Here is a 13,692-nt window from a genome sequence, read left to right on the forward strand (position 1 = left end):
TTCACCAGTGACAGCTGACAAACGGAAATCTCACAGCATCGATTCAAACATCAAAGCTCTTTATTTTTAATTGAAAAGGAACACAGGTAGCTTCTCACAGATTTTCTCCTCACATAATCTTTAATTGGTCTTTCCCTTTTCACTATCCATACAAAGCATTCCAGTGATACTTTTTTCCCCTCTCTTTGCACACAGCATAACTTGTGGTTGATTGTCGTGTCAGTTGTGTGCTTCTCTCACCTCCAGTTCTCATGAGAACCCATTCCGAAACCTTTACTTTCCCATCATTAATACAACTCAGTTGCAGTCCAATTCTCTACCCTTCTCTCCGGGCGTGCCCTCATACCCTACACTTGCGCACTCTCCTTCACGGATTTAAAAGGAACGGGCTGGTTTAAGGAATATGTTTGAAACTCCCTTCTGCCATACACTAATCCAAGACTTTTAAAATGTGAGAGTGAACACTTCCTTGTGAAGGAGGGTAGAGAATCGGCACACAAGTTACCGAGCCTTCTCATAACAACATACTCATTTCATCCTTTGTCACCTTTGTCTCCACAACAACACATCAGACAGTTGACTAATATTTGCATGTGGTCTGCACTGTGTACACTACTGAAGATCAACCTCAACACATGGTGCTGCATGGAAAGAGAGGCTCCAGTCTCAAAATGGCACCCCATCACCCGATATAGTGTAACTACTTTTGACCAGGCCACATAGGGCTCTGAACCCCACCCAAAAAACATGGAATAGGCTGTGATTTGGGACACAGAGAAACGTCTCAACAAAGCCAGCACAGGCCTTTTTAATAGTAACGAAGGACACACTGACCAACCCTGTAGAAATAATGACTTATCAAATCAAGTGGTTAATAAATTCCAGTTCCAAGCAACATATTCTTATTCTAAGAGCTAAAACAGTGCTATTTTGTATAAAAACAGAGTTAGTCATTTTAACATAAAATAAAATAAAGGGTTTTTAAAAAAAGTGTAAAATCCTAATTTTCATATTCGCTGTACACCATTTTTTGTCAATTTGGTTGACAAATATCATTCCCCTGTAAAATAAACCAATACCTTTTTTTCTCCTGAAATTTACAGAACTCTTCAATTTCATTGGTTTGCAGTGCACAGACTGGACGGATGTGATTGGACGGTTTTGACATAGCTTACTACATGGTCGTCATGGTACATCACTGCTATTGTCAGACACTCTTATGCAAAATCACTACTTGACAGACAGGAGTCACGGAAATTCACAAACAAGTAGCCTACACATTAATATCACAAGTAAGAAGTCCAACATTACACCATAGAAGAAGAAGACACAGTAAAAATACAAATGAATGAAGGTGTACAGGTGTAGACATCCCACGATGCTCCGTGGACTCTTCTGTTCTCCTAAACCCCGGTCTCTTTCCTCCTGCGCTGAGTACCACGGCGCCACTCTCTTTTGATTTTACTTGAAGAACCAGACGCGGGAAGTGTCTCTGTGCCTTTACACCCAAGGATTGGCTCACCGACCTGGTGCCAGACGTTCTCATCTGCCCCTTCCCCCACCATATCAGACATGGACACCACAGAAGAACGACGCTTGGCCCTGGTCATGGTTGTAGCCTCACTGTGCTGATCTCTGAGTGGCGCCCTCTGCTGTTGAGGTTGGGCATCGATGGCGCTGCGGAGACAGTTGAGCCACTGCTGCTTGTGGAAGACGTCGTTGACCTGCAGAGTGTGAGACTGGCCGTGGGCCGGGTCCAGGGAGGTCACGCGGAACACATTCTTAGCTGGAGGACAGCGAGAGAAGGAGAAAAAAAATGATATAAACTGTCGTTAAATGGTAAAACACATCCACATATAATACCTCCTAAAGCACAACTGGAAGAATCTGCACATCTCCTAGGTCTCAGTATTTGTCCCAATAGGATCACGAACCCTTAAAATATAGGTGGTGTTAACGACACACAGGATATTGTGTCAGCAACTCATAAACTGGGCATTTAATCCTGAGTGGAGAGATCTACTTGTCCAACGCATTTGGAAAAAGAACACAAGGAATTGAAGAAGGTCTAATTGAAACAATTGAGCCCCAGACCATAACTCCTCACCTTTCTCCCCCATAACTCCTCACCTTTCTCCCCCATAACTCCTCACCTTTCTCCCCCTGGCTGAAGGCCCCTCTGAATGACCCTCCCATGCGTACGTCTCCATCCTGCAGGTCCTCCAGAGCCAGGTCTCTGATGGGGAGGGGCTGACGGTACACCTGGTAGCAGCTCCGCTCGTGACGTGTCACCGGCCTCGTCAGCACCAGCAGCTCAGAGAACAGGAACACGTGCAGTTTCTACACAACACACAGAGTTATCACAACACGCCCGGTACTGTAAAGCACTGTGACAACTACTAATGTAAAACACACTTTAAATTTGATTAATCAAATGTATTTATACACAGAGAAGAAAAACAGAAAGCCTGGATACATGTTAGTTGGAGGGGGCATAAAGCCATACAGAACAGGTTATATTGCTATACAGCGTGTCTGAACAATGCTCACCGAGCCACTCTTGTTGCGTAGCTCTCCGTGACACAGCAAGGTCTTGCAGTTGTCGATGAGCGGGTCCCTCTGCCTGTCGTCCAGATACTCCAACTTATTAATGTAGTACTGACTCTCTGACTCTCCCTTCCTCATGTTGATGTCAGACAGCACACCCTGGATGATGGCTATCTGGAATCACAGTGTTACACTTCAGTCAATTCAAATCTTAATACATGTATAATTCTATTAGCATGTATGGCTGTGCCATTTGTAACTCTTATGATGGGTCTGATAACTGTGTGACGATGTGAGAGGCGTAGGGTAGTGTGGGTGCTCTCTACAAACCGCTTTCTCCAGACAGGGAACGTCAGGGTGATCTGGTGGTGTATGTCTCAGTATCTCTCTCAGCAGTAGGGGATATTTCACCAGCCGGCTCCTGGGTATATCCAGGAAGCTCCACAGGTCCAGCTTCCTACTGAAGGGAGACTCCAGGCAGCGCTGCAGGAAGTCCTGCACCTTCCGGTCCTGCTTCTTCTGGTCCAACAGGGCCTTGGCAGCCAGCTGGTTACTGCAATAGTCTCTGTACGCATTCAGACCTGGCAACTAGAGGACGACAGGGGGGTGATGAAGATGAAGACACATTCTCTTTCTCACCCCCCCAACATTAAGAAATTAAAGAAAAGGAGTTTCATCCCTGTACGCATACAGACAAGGAAAACTTGGAAGAGAAGAAGACAAGTGTCATTTTCAGATCATGGAAACATGTCTGCTTTTTAAGTCAAAGAGAAGAAGACAAGTGTCATTTTCAGATCATGGAAACATGTCTGCTTTTTAAGTCAAAGAGAAGAAGACAAGTGTCATTTTCAGATCATGGAAACATGTCTGCTTTTTAAGTCAAAGAGAAGAAGACAAGTGTCATTTTCAGATCATGGAAACATGTCTGCTTTTTAAGTCAAAGAGAAGAAGACAAGTGTCATTTTCAGATCATGGAAACATGTCTGCTTTTTAAGTCAAAGAGAAGAAGATGATCCAAGATGACCCTCTCTCTAAAGACGGGGAGAAGAAGGTCAAAGATGGCATCTGTGGATGGGGCGAGAGCATGAAGCAGGGACTACATTTCATAAATAAACAAAACACATTCATTCTAAATATTGGCGATGCGAGAAAGATTTTACATTTCAAGTTTATTTGCAAAGTGTAATTAATACATTGGAAATCTTACTCACCCGAGCTCCTGTGATAAAAAAAAATAGCCATAAAGAAATATACAAATAATAACCATAAACCCAATACACAAGAGAGGAGGCACCTACCCAGTCCACGACGATCTGTCCAATCTGACCAACTGTTCCATTAGGACCGGTGCCCTTTGCAAGCTTATCCAACAAGTCTGAAGCAAGGAGAAACACACGAACGAAACCATTAGCCCTCTATTTGAAGAATATTTTTTTCTTCAAATAGTCTTGTCGTAGTCACTGGTTAAGTAGCCACCAGAGGGCGTATTGGGGGTTACTAAACCAGTAGCTACCAGGGGGCGTATTGGGGGTTACTAAACCAGTAGCCACCAGAGGGTGTATTGGGGGTTACTAAACCAGTAGCTACCAGGGGCGTATTGGGGGTTGCTAAACCAGTAGCCACCAGAGGGCGTATTGGGGGTTACTAAACCAGTAGCCACCAGAGGGCGTATTGGGGGTTACTAAACCAGTAGCCACCAGAGGGCGTATTGGGGTTTACTAAACCAGTAGCCACCAGAGGGCGTATTGGGGGTTACTAAACCAGTAGCCACCAGAGGGCGTATTGGGGGTTGCTAAACCAGTAGCCACCAGAGGGCGTATTGGGGGTTACTAAACCAGTAGCCACCAGAGGGCGTATTGGGGGTTACTAAACCAGTAGTCACCAGAGGGCGTATTGGGGGTTACTAAACCAGTAGTCACCAGAGGGCGTATTGGGGGTTACTAAACCAGTAGCCACCAGACGGCGTATTGGGGGTTACTAAACCAGTAGCCACCAGAGGGCGTATTGGGGGTTACTAAACCAGTAGCCACCAGACGGCGTATTGGGGGTTACTAAACCAGTAGCCACCAGAGGGCGTATTGGGGGTTACTAAACCAGTAGCCACCAGAGGGCGTATTGGGGGTTACTATGATGAAGACCTAGTACCTTCATGAAGTGGAATGTATGATGAAGACCTAGTACCTTCATGAAGTGGAATGTACGAATACGATGAAGACCTAGTACCTTCATGAAGTAGAATGTATGATGAAGATCTTGTACCTTCATGAAGTAGAATGTATGATGAAGACCTAGTACCTTCATGAAGTGGAATGTATGATGAAGACCTAGTACCTTCATGAAGTGGAATGTATGATGAAGACCTAGTACCTTCATGAAGTGGAATGTATGATGAAGACCTAGTACCTTCATGAAGTGGAATGTATGATGAAGACCTAGTACCTTCATGAAGTGGAATGTATGATGAAGACCTAGTACCTTCATGAAGTGGAATGTATGATGAAACCTAGTCATGAAGTAGAATGTATGAAGACCTAGTACCTTCATGAAGTTGAATGTATGATGAAGACCTAGTACCTTCATGAAGTGGAATGTACGAATACGATGAAGACCTAGTACCTTCATGAAGTGGAATGTATGATGAAGACCTAGTACCTTCATGAAGTGGAATGTATGATGAAGACCTAGTACCTTCATGAAGTGGAATGTATGATGAAGACCTAGTACCTTCATGAAGTGGAATGTATGATGAAGACCTAGTACCTTCATGAAGTAGAATGTATGAATATGATGAAGACCTAGTACCTTCATGAAGTAGAATGTACGAATATGATGAAGACCTAGTACCTTCATGAAGTGGAATGTATGATGAAGACCTAGTACCTTCATGAAGTGGAATGTACGATGAAGACCTCGTACCTTCATGAAGTGGAATGTATGATGAAGACCTAGTACCTTCATGAAGTAGAATGTACGAATATGATGAAGACTAGTACCTTCATGAAGTGGAATGTACGAATCCAGATCTCCAAATATATGAGTTAGCTCCTCCTCTGTCATGATGGAAAGCTTCAGCATGGGATCATGATATGCCTGTTGAACAAGAAATGAAAGCTAAGGTCAATCAGCTTCATGAGGGGAAGAGACAAACTTGTTAATAGAATCATTTATTGTACCTTTCGTGCCATTTGGAGGTCTTCAATAAGGTCTTGTTCTCCTCTGGATAGCTCATGAATGGCCTAGAGAGAACATTATGTTGTCAATAAGACTGGCCACTTCTGAATTCATCATTTATTCCATACCAGACAAAGAGTACATATCGAACTCAGACACAAACAGCTAACTATGACATCAATCCCCTTACTACATACTAGGGCTGGGCGACACGGCCTAAAAATCATAGCGTTTTTTTGTTGTTGCTTTTAGCTGCATGTGGTCTTATTTTCCTAAATCAATGTTCATTGATACGCACGTTTCAGCAGTGTCTGCTCTGGATCTGTGGCAGGGGCTTGGTGTGGGTGGCGGGTGCTTGGGGTGAGTGGCGGGTGCTTGGGGTGAGTGGCGGGGGCTTGGTGTGGGTGGCGGGGCTTGGTGTGGGCGGCGGGGGCTTGGGGTGGGTGGCGGGGGCTTGGTGTGGGCGGCGGGGGTTTGGTGTGGGCGGCGGGGGCTTGGGGTGAGTGGCGGGGGCTTGGGGTGAGTGGCGGGGGGCTTGGGGTGAGTGGCGGGGGCGGGGGCTTGGGGGGGTGGGGTGAGTGGCGGGGGCTTGGGGTGAGTGGCGGGGGCTTGGGGTGAGTGGCGGGGGCTTGGGGTGAGTGGCGGGGGCTTGGGGTGGGGCTTGGGGTGAGTGGCGGGGGCGGGGGCTTGGGGTGAGTGGCGGGGGGGGCTGAGTGGCGGGGGTGGTGGCGGGGGCTTGGGGTGAGTGGCGGGGGCTTGGTGTGGGCGGCAGGGGTTTGGTGTGGGTGGCGGGGGCAGGGGCTTGGTGTGTTTGTAAATGGGAAGGTGCACACAGCACAGGAGCGAGAACGACAACGCAACATGAGAACAAGCAGACAAACACTAAATAACATTTATTTTTAAATAAAAACGTGATTATTGCGATACAAGCATTTGGAATATCACGCAATTAGAATAAATTAAATTAACTATATCACCCAGCCCTACTACATATACAATAATTAAGCAATAATGCCAGAGGGGGTGTGGTATATGGCCAATATACCACGGTTAAGGGCTGTTCTTATGCGCAATGCTGAGTGCCTGGATACAGCCCTTAGACGTGGTATATTGGCAATATATCACAAACCTCCGAGGTGCCTTATTGCTATTATAAACTGGTTATCAACGTAATTAGAGCAGTAAAAATAAATGTTTTGTTATATCCGTGGTATAAGGTCTGATATACCATGGCTTTCAACCAATCAGAATTTGAGGCTCAAACCACCCAGTTTATAATAAAGCAATAAGGCATGATATATTGTGATTATATTATGCTTGGCACAACGCATTATCTATAGAAGTCATTGAACTATGCCGTATGCTACAGTTGTATGTTACCTCCTGTCTCTTAATCTCTTTGGTGGAGAAGGTGCTCTTCTGGTGAACGTCCAGTGTTTCAGACCACAGAGTGCTGTTTCTACGTTTGGGAGGTGTTGGGCCCGCTGCCTTACTGCACGACTTCAGGGACGCCCCCGGCGACTTGCTGTCACCCCGCAGTGACATGTTCTGAGGAAACGAGCAATAATTTAGACACGCCAGAGTCTGGTCTCGGGCTTCTCCGTCCGTGCCACTACTGTCAATCTCCTTCCCTATAAACTTCCTGCTGTTCATTAAACAAAATCCACACAACAACAAAAATGATCTGCTATCAGGTCAAGTGCCATTGGCTTCTGTCTGGAGTTATGACAGCATGATATATACCATACCTGGATGGTTTGACCAAAGCGTCGGACGGCTCCATTCTTGGAAGGGGAGATCAGGTTAGCCAGAGATGACACCCGGCTCAGTGGCCGCACACGCTTGTTACTGGGCTCCTGCAATACAGAGGAGTGAAATCATTGTTACGGACAGCAATCTGAACACATACCCAGGGGATATAACTAACGACCCTATCGCTTTGCTTTACTCCACTTCTCACATATATATCGGTCACATACACATGGTGAGCAGATGTTATTGCGAGTGTAGCAAAATGCTTGTACCAAATGTAAGAAATAATACATAAAAAATAATTTAAAAACACAGCAAAGTTTCCTAAGGACTGGAACTGTCGACTCACTTTGAGGTCAAAACTAGACAGACTGACGGTGTCGTCATCCTCCTTTTTCTCTTTGCGTTTTCTCTTCTGTAAAGATGGTACCAGAGAAGGATTAGACTACAGTCAGTGACGCTCACAAGGCCGTTTTCACATGGGGGGCAGGATATAGCCTACTGGCCTGCTGTATATACATATATCACATGGGGGGGCAGGATATAGCCTACTGGCCTGCTGTATATACATATATCACATGGGGGGGGGGGGGGGCAGGATATAGCCTACTGGCCTGCTGTATATACATATATCACATAGCCTACTGGCCTGCTGTATATACATATATCACATGGGGGGGGGCAGGATATAGCTGTATATACATATATCACACTGGCCTGCTGTATATACATATATCACATGGGGGCAGGATATAGCCTACTGGCCTGCTGTATATACATATATCACATAGCCTACTGGCCTGCTGGGGGGGCACTGGGATATAGCCTACTGGCCTGCTGTATATACATATATCACATGGGGGGGGGGGGGCAGGATATAGCCTACTGGCCTGCTGTATATACATATATCACATGGGGGGGCAGGATATAGCCTACTGGCCTGCTGTATATACATATATCACATGGGGGGGGGGGGCAGGATATAGCCTACTGGCCTGCTGTATATACATATATCACATGGGGGGGGGGGGGGGGGGGCAGGATATAGCCTACTGGCCTGCTGTATATACATATATCACATGGGGGGGGGCAGGATATAGCCTACTGGCCTGCTGTATATACATATATCACATGGGGGGGGGGGCAGGATATAGCCTACTGGCCTGCTGTATATACATATATCACATGGGGGGGGGGGGGCAGGATATAGCCTACTGGCCTGCTGTATATACATATATCACATGGGGCAGGGCCTACTGGGGGCAGGATATAGCCTACTGGCCTGCTGTATATACATATCATCATGGGGGGGGGGGGCAGGGGGGCTGTATATACATATATCACATGGGGGGGGGGGGGGCAGGATATAGCCTACTGGCCTGCTGTATATACATATATCACATCAGCCACTGGCCTGCTGTATATACATATATCACATGGGGGGGCAGGATATAGCCTATATACATGGGGGGGGGCAGGATATAGCCTACTGGCCTGCTGTATATACATATATCACATGGGGGCAGGATATAGCCTAGGATATAGCCTACTGGCCTGCTGTATATACATATATCACATGGGGGGCAGGGGGGCCTGCTGTATATACATATATCACAGGATATAGCCTACTGGCCTGCTGTATATACATATATCACATGGGGGGGGGGGGGGCACTGGCCTGCTGGATGGGGGGGGGGGCAGGATATAGCCTACTGGCCTGCTGTATATACATATATCACATGGGGGGGCAGGATATATACTAGCTGTATATACATATATCACATGGGGGGGGGGGGGCAGGATATAGCCTACTGGCTTTGTATATACATATATCACATGGGGGCAGGATATAGCCTACTGGCCTGCTGTATATACATATATCACATGGGGGGGGGCAGGATATAGCCTACTGGCCTGCTGTATATACATATATCACATGGGGGGGGGCAGGATATAGCCTACTGGCCTGCTGTATATACATATATCACATGGGGGGGGGGGGGGGGCAGGATATAGCCTACTGGCCTGCTGTATATACATATATCACATGGGGGGGGGGGCAGGATATAGCCTACTGGCCTGCTGTATATACATATATCACATGGGGGGGGGCAGGATACATATATAGCCTACTGGCCTGCTGTATATACATATATCACATGGGGGGGGGGCAGGATAGCCTAGCCTAGCCTACTGGCCTGCTGTATATACATATATCACATGGGGCAGGATATAGCCTACTGGCCTGCTGGGGGGGGATATAGCCTACTGGCCTGCTGATACATGGGGGGGGGCAGGATATAGCCTACTGGCCTGCTGTATATACATATATCACATGGGGGGGGGGGGGGGGCAGGATATAGCCTACTGGCCTGCTGTATATACATATATCACATGGCCTGCTGGGGGGGGGCAGGATATAGCCTACTGGCCTGCTGTATATACATATATCACATGGCCTGCTGGGGGGGGGCAGGGCCACTGGCCTGCTGGATATAGCCTACTGGCCTGCTGTATATACATATATCACATGGGGGGGGCAGGATATAGCCTACTGGCAGCCTACTGGCCTGCTGTATATACATATATCACATGGGGGGCAGGATATAGCCTACTGTATATACATATATCACATGGGGGCAGGATATTACTGGCATGTTGTATATACATATATCACATGGGGGGGGGATATAGCCTACTGGCATTATATCACATGGGGGGGACGTGTGATGTAAGTGTATTAATCCTCAGAAATCTTGTAACATTTGGTGGAGCCTTGGCTTACTACTTTGAGGTCAAAGCTGGACAGGCTGACAGTGTCATCATCCTTGGGCTCTTTATGTTTCCTCTTCTGTAGGAAAGATAAACACGTGTACAGAATGAGTGTGTTGCTAACCTTCACAAGATTTATAAATGTGAATATACAGTACCTTGCAAAAGTACTCAGACCCCCTTGAATTTCTTCATATTTTATTGTGTTACAAAGTGGGATTTTACAATGGATTGAATCTGGTTTTTTTTGTCGACGATCTACACAAAATACTCAAATGTCAACATGGAAGAAAAATAATAAAAGATTAATACAATATATATAAATATTGCATAATTATTCAGCTCCCTGAGTCAATACATGTTAGAAACACCTTTAGCATTGATTAAAGTTGCGAGTCTTCTGGGTGAGTCTCTAAGAGCTTTGCACACCTGGATTGTACAATATTTATCCATTATTCTTTTCAAAATTCTTCAAGCTCTGTTGGGGATCATGGCTATTCAGCAAATTTCTAAACTCGCTAATGATTTTAAAGCAGATTTAAGTCACAAAGCTGTAATTTATCCACTCAAAAACATTGTCTTCTTTGTAAGCAACTCCAGTGTACATTTGGCCTTGTGTTGTAGTTCATTGTCCTGCTGAAAGGTGAGTTCCTCTCCCAGTGTCTGGTGGAATGCAGACTGTAGCAGGTTTCTTCTAGGATTTAGTCTTTGCTTAGCGCCACCTAGCTTCTCTTTATACCAAAAAAGTGTATTCCTTTGTGGGTTTTTTCCTCCCCACATATGTTAGAATACTTTTTATTCTGTATATTTGTATTCTTCTTTTCACTCTGTAATTTAGGTATTTATTGTGAACTCTGTAGCCGGTTTAAAATCACCAATGGCCTCATGGTAACTAAATCTCTCAGCAGTTTCATTCTTGTCCTGAAGCTCAGTTCAGGACAACTGTATCTTTGATGTGTCTGGGTGGTTCAATACATAATCCACAGCATAATTATTAACTTGACTATATATGCCATTTAGCAGACGCTTTTATCCAAAGCGACTACGCGTAAAGAGATATTCGATGTCTGATGTGTTATTGTTACCTAGCAATCACTGCCCTTATTTATGACGCTTTCAAAAAGCTCCCTGGTCTTTGAAGTTGAATCTGTACTTGAAATACTTGACCGAGGAACCTTACAGTCGTTGTATGTATGGGGGGGACAGAGGAACGGTTAGTCATTCAAAAATCATGTCAATCCCTATTATTTCTCACAGAGTGAATCCATGTAACTTATGTGATTTGTTAAGCCACATTTGACTCCCTTACTCTTAGGCTAAACAAAGAGGCATAATACTTTTACAAGGAACTGTACATTTCACATTGAAATAAATGAAGTCATTATTTTTGTACGGTGTTAAAAGTTTATTGACTGACTTCGTAGTAATTGAGAAAGACAGATGCTGGATTGATTGTTGGCGTTACATTAGTTTAGTACTACTCACCAGACTGAAGTCCCATGGTGTTCCTGGAGTCAGAAAGGTGAAGGAACTCCCTCGGCACAGTGGAGGTCTACAGTGAGAGAAAGGAAATAAGGCAGAAATAAAAACACCATTTGAGATATTCATACTGTATCTCAACCCAAATGCCCCTACCTAGGGCGTATTGATTCTGACTCTTTGACAAATCAGACACACACACAAATCATACTTTTGGTGTTAAGTTGATTTCGTCCACCCACACCAGACAGGAGGACAAGCATGTTGAAATATCAAAACAATCTCTTAAACTATATTAAATTGGAGGAAAGGTCGAAAAGCAGTTAAAAATGTATTGCAATGTAGCTTGCAAACCGCAAGAAAATGAAGCCTGGAGGAGGAAAGATGACTAAAAACCTACTTGATTCACCCTTTTATATGTGTTGTAATTATCGGAGTATTTCTTATATTACATGAGAAATTAGCTAGCAACAGCAAGCGAGCTAAACTGCCATAAAAGTTTAATGCTTTTTGACCAGTGCCAAAATTAATATATTTGGTTCAGAGTTTGTTTTGACATTTCAACCTGTGTGTCCTGATCGCGTCTGGTCTGGGCGGACAAAAATCAACATGATGGTGGTCTCATCAGTATGTTTGAGGCAAAGCATATAACTTTCCTAAAAAAGGTGTTCTAGATAAACCTACAACACCGATATAGAAGAAAAATTGCATTTTTTTATATTTTTGATGGACTTTTTCCTCAGGAGATTGATAGTAAGTTCAGCATCAGATGCCTCTAAAAGGCTGTTGGGTGGTCCACTGATGTACTGCTATGGACGTAGTTAGCTGGTTAACTATTTTTAATGTGAGACTACTCAAACTTCACATTTTGTTTTGTCTTAAATAAAAAAAAAATCTAACGAAACTAGTTAGCTACATAACGTTACTAGTTAGTATAGCCAATACATGTTAACTTAGCTAACTAACTACTCTAACGTTAACTTACTAGAGAGTAAATCCAGAATTATAGATAAAGATGCAGTGTTTGTTTGAGGTTAATTTATTAGAAAATGTAAACAGAGCACATGACCCATACGTTAAAACCAGGGGACCCTAGCTTGATACGTTTGGCTAACTAGCCACAGTAACATGAAGGCCAACCTAAATCCATATTTTATTTGATTGAACCATTATTAAAATGGATTTACCATGTGATATGGACAAATTTTTAGGCTCCAAATCTGGCTAGCATATCGGGCTAATCTTGAATATTATTATTATTTTTATTTTTTATTTTTTTAAAGTCTAGAAACACACATTTAATGTATCAATATTACCCATCGCGTCTTACTTTTTGGAGTTGTTGACAGAGGCGGGGGAGGTTTCTGAGTGGACCGCGGATGTTCTCTTCGAGGAAATACTTCGTCTCTTCGGCTCGTCTTCCACAGATAATTCGCCCACCTCTGACTCCTCCATTTTAGAGGTTGGGTGTAGTGGGAAGCTAGCTAATATCGCTAATTCAAAACAATGGAAATTGCAACGATGAACGAATGAAAGAAAGAAAGAAAGAAATCCGCAGTAAAAAGCGATCAATCCAACCAAAAGTGACGGCGGAAGTTTGAATATGGCGGAATATCACAAATCGACCAATGAGGGAAAAGCTTGAGGATTTCGAGTGGGAGGAGTTAATTTACTGAGAAGAATATTGAGGAAACGCACGTTGGCGGTCTCTCAGTAAATTCACTTCAGTGAGAAGCATGGCCGGATTAAGCATGGCTCGATTAAGTGATCAATGCGGCTGTTAGCTAAAAAAAAATTGGGAGTTGTTGAGAATTGATTTTATTCTATTGGTTCGCTCTATTCAGCAAAAGGCATTTGCTTTCCAAACTGTACGTTTTTCCCGCGATTGTATTTTGAAATTGACAACACCAACCAACCATAGAAATATAATCCATAGATGGCAGTTCCCATTCAAATCAGGACCGGCATCCA

The 13,692-nt window shown here is 44.3% G+C and overlaps 1 protein-coding gene across 1 annotated transcript; it reads right to left on the reverse strand.

Moving 5' to 3' along the window:
- Positions 1 to 42: 42 nt before the first annotated feature.
- LOC124032548 (neuroepithelial cell-transforming gene 1 protein-like) lies at positions 43 to 13,346 on the reverse strand. Its single transcript, XM_046344871.1, has 13 exons — positions 13,052 to 13,346; positions 11,728 to 11,794; positions 10,256 to 10,321; positions 7,820 to 7,885; positions 7,467 to 7,574; positions 7,099 to 7,266; positions 5,721 to 5,783; positions 5,541 to 5,637; positions 3,846 to 3,922; positions 2,878 to 3,135; positions 2,551 to 2,721; positions 2,154 to 2,340; positions 43 to 1,786 (listed from the first exon to the last, which is right to left on the reverse strand). Exons 1-13 carry the CDS (start codon positions 13,174 to 13,176, stop codon positions 1,404 to 1,406), a joined length of 1,836 nt encoding a protein of 611 aa, XP_046200827.1. The 5' UTR covers positions 13,177 to 13,346; the 3' UTR covers positions 43 to 1,403.
- Between the last annotated feature and the right edge of the window lie 346 nt (positions 13,347 to 13,692).

This window comes from Oncorhynchus gorbuscha, linkage group LG01 (assembly GCF_021184085.1).
Source record: "Oncorhynchus gorbuscha isolate QuinsamMale2020 ecotype Even-year linkage group LG01, OgorEven_v1.0, whole genome shotgun sequence".
Taxonomy (NCBI): Eukaryota; Metazoa; Chordata; class Actinopteri; order Salmoniformes; family Salmonidae; genus Oncorhynchus; species Oncorhynchus gorbuscha.

What these genes read in the sequence shown, in the direction of transcription:
- LOC124032548 (XM_046344871.1), bottom strand. Translation starts at nt 13,176, where the DNA reads ATGGAGGAGTCAGAGGTGGGCGAATTATCTGTGGAAGACGAGCCGAAG. An exon ending in TGTCTAGTTTTGACCTCAAA is followed by an intron (nt 7,575 to 7,819) that starts GTGAGTCGACAG and finishes TCTGTATTGCAG; the next exon opens with GAGCCCAGTAACAAGCGTGT. An exon ending in TACGCAACAAGAGTGGCTCG is followed by an intron (nt 2,341 to 2,550) that starts GTGAGCATTGTT and finishes TGTGTTGTGTAG; the next exon opens with AAACTGCACGTGTTCCTGTT.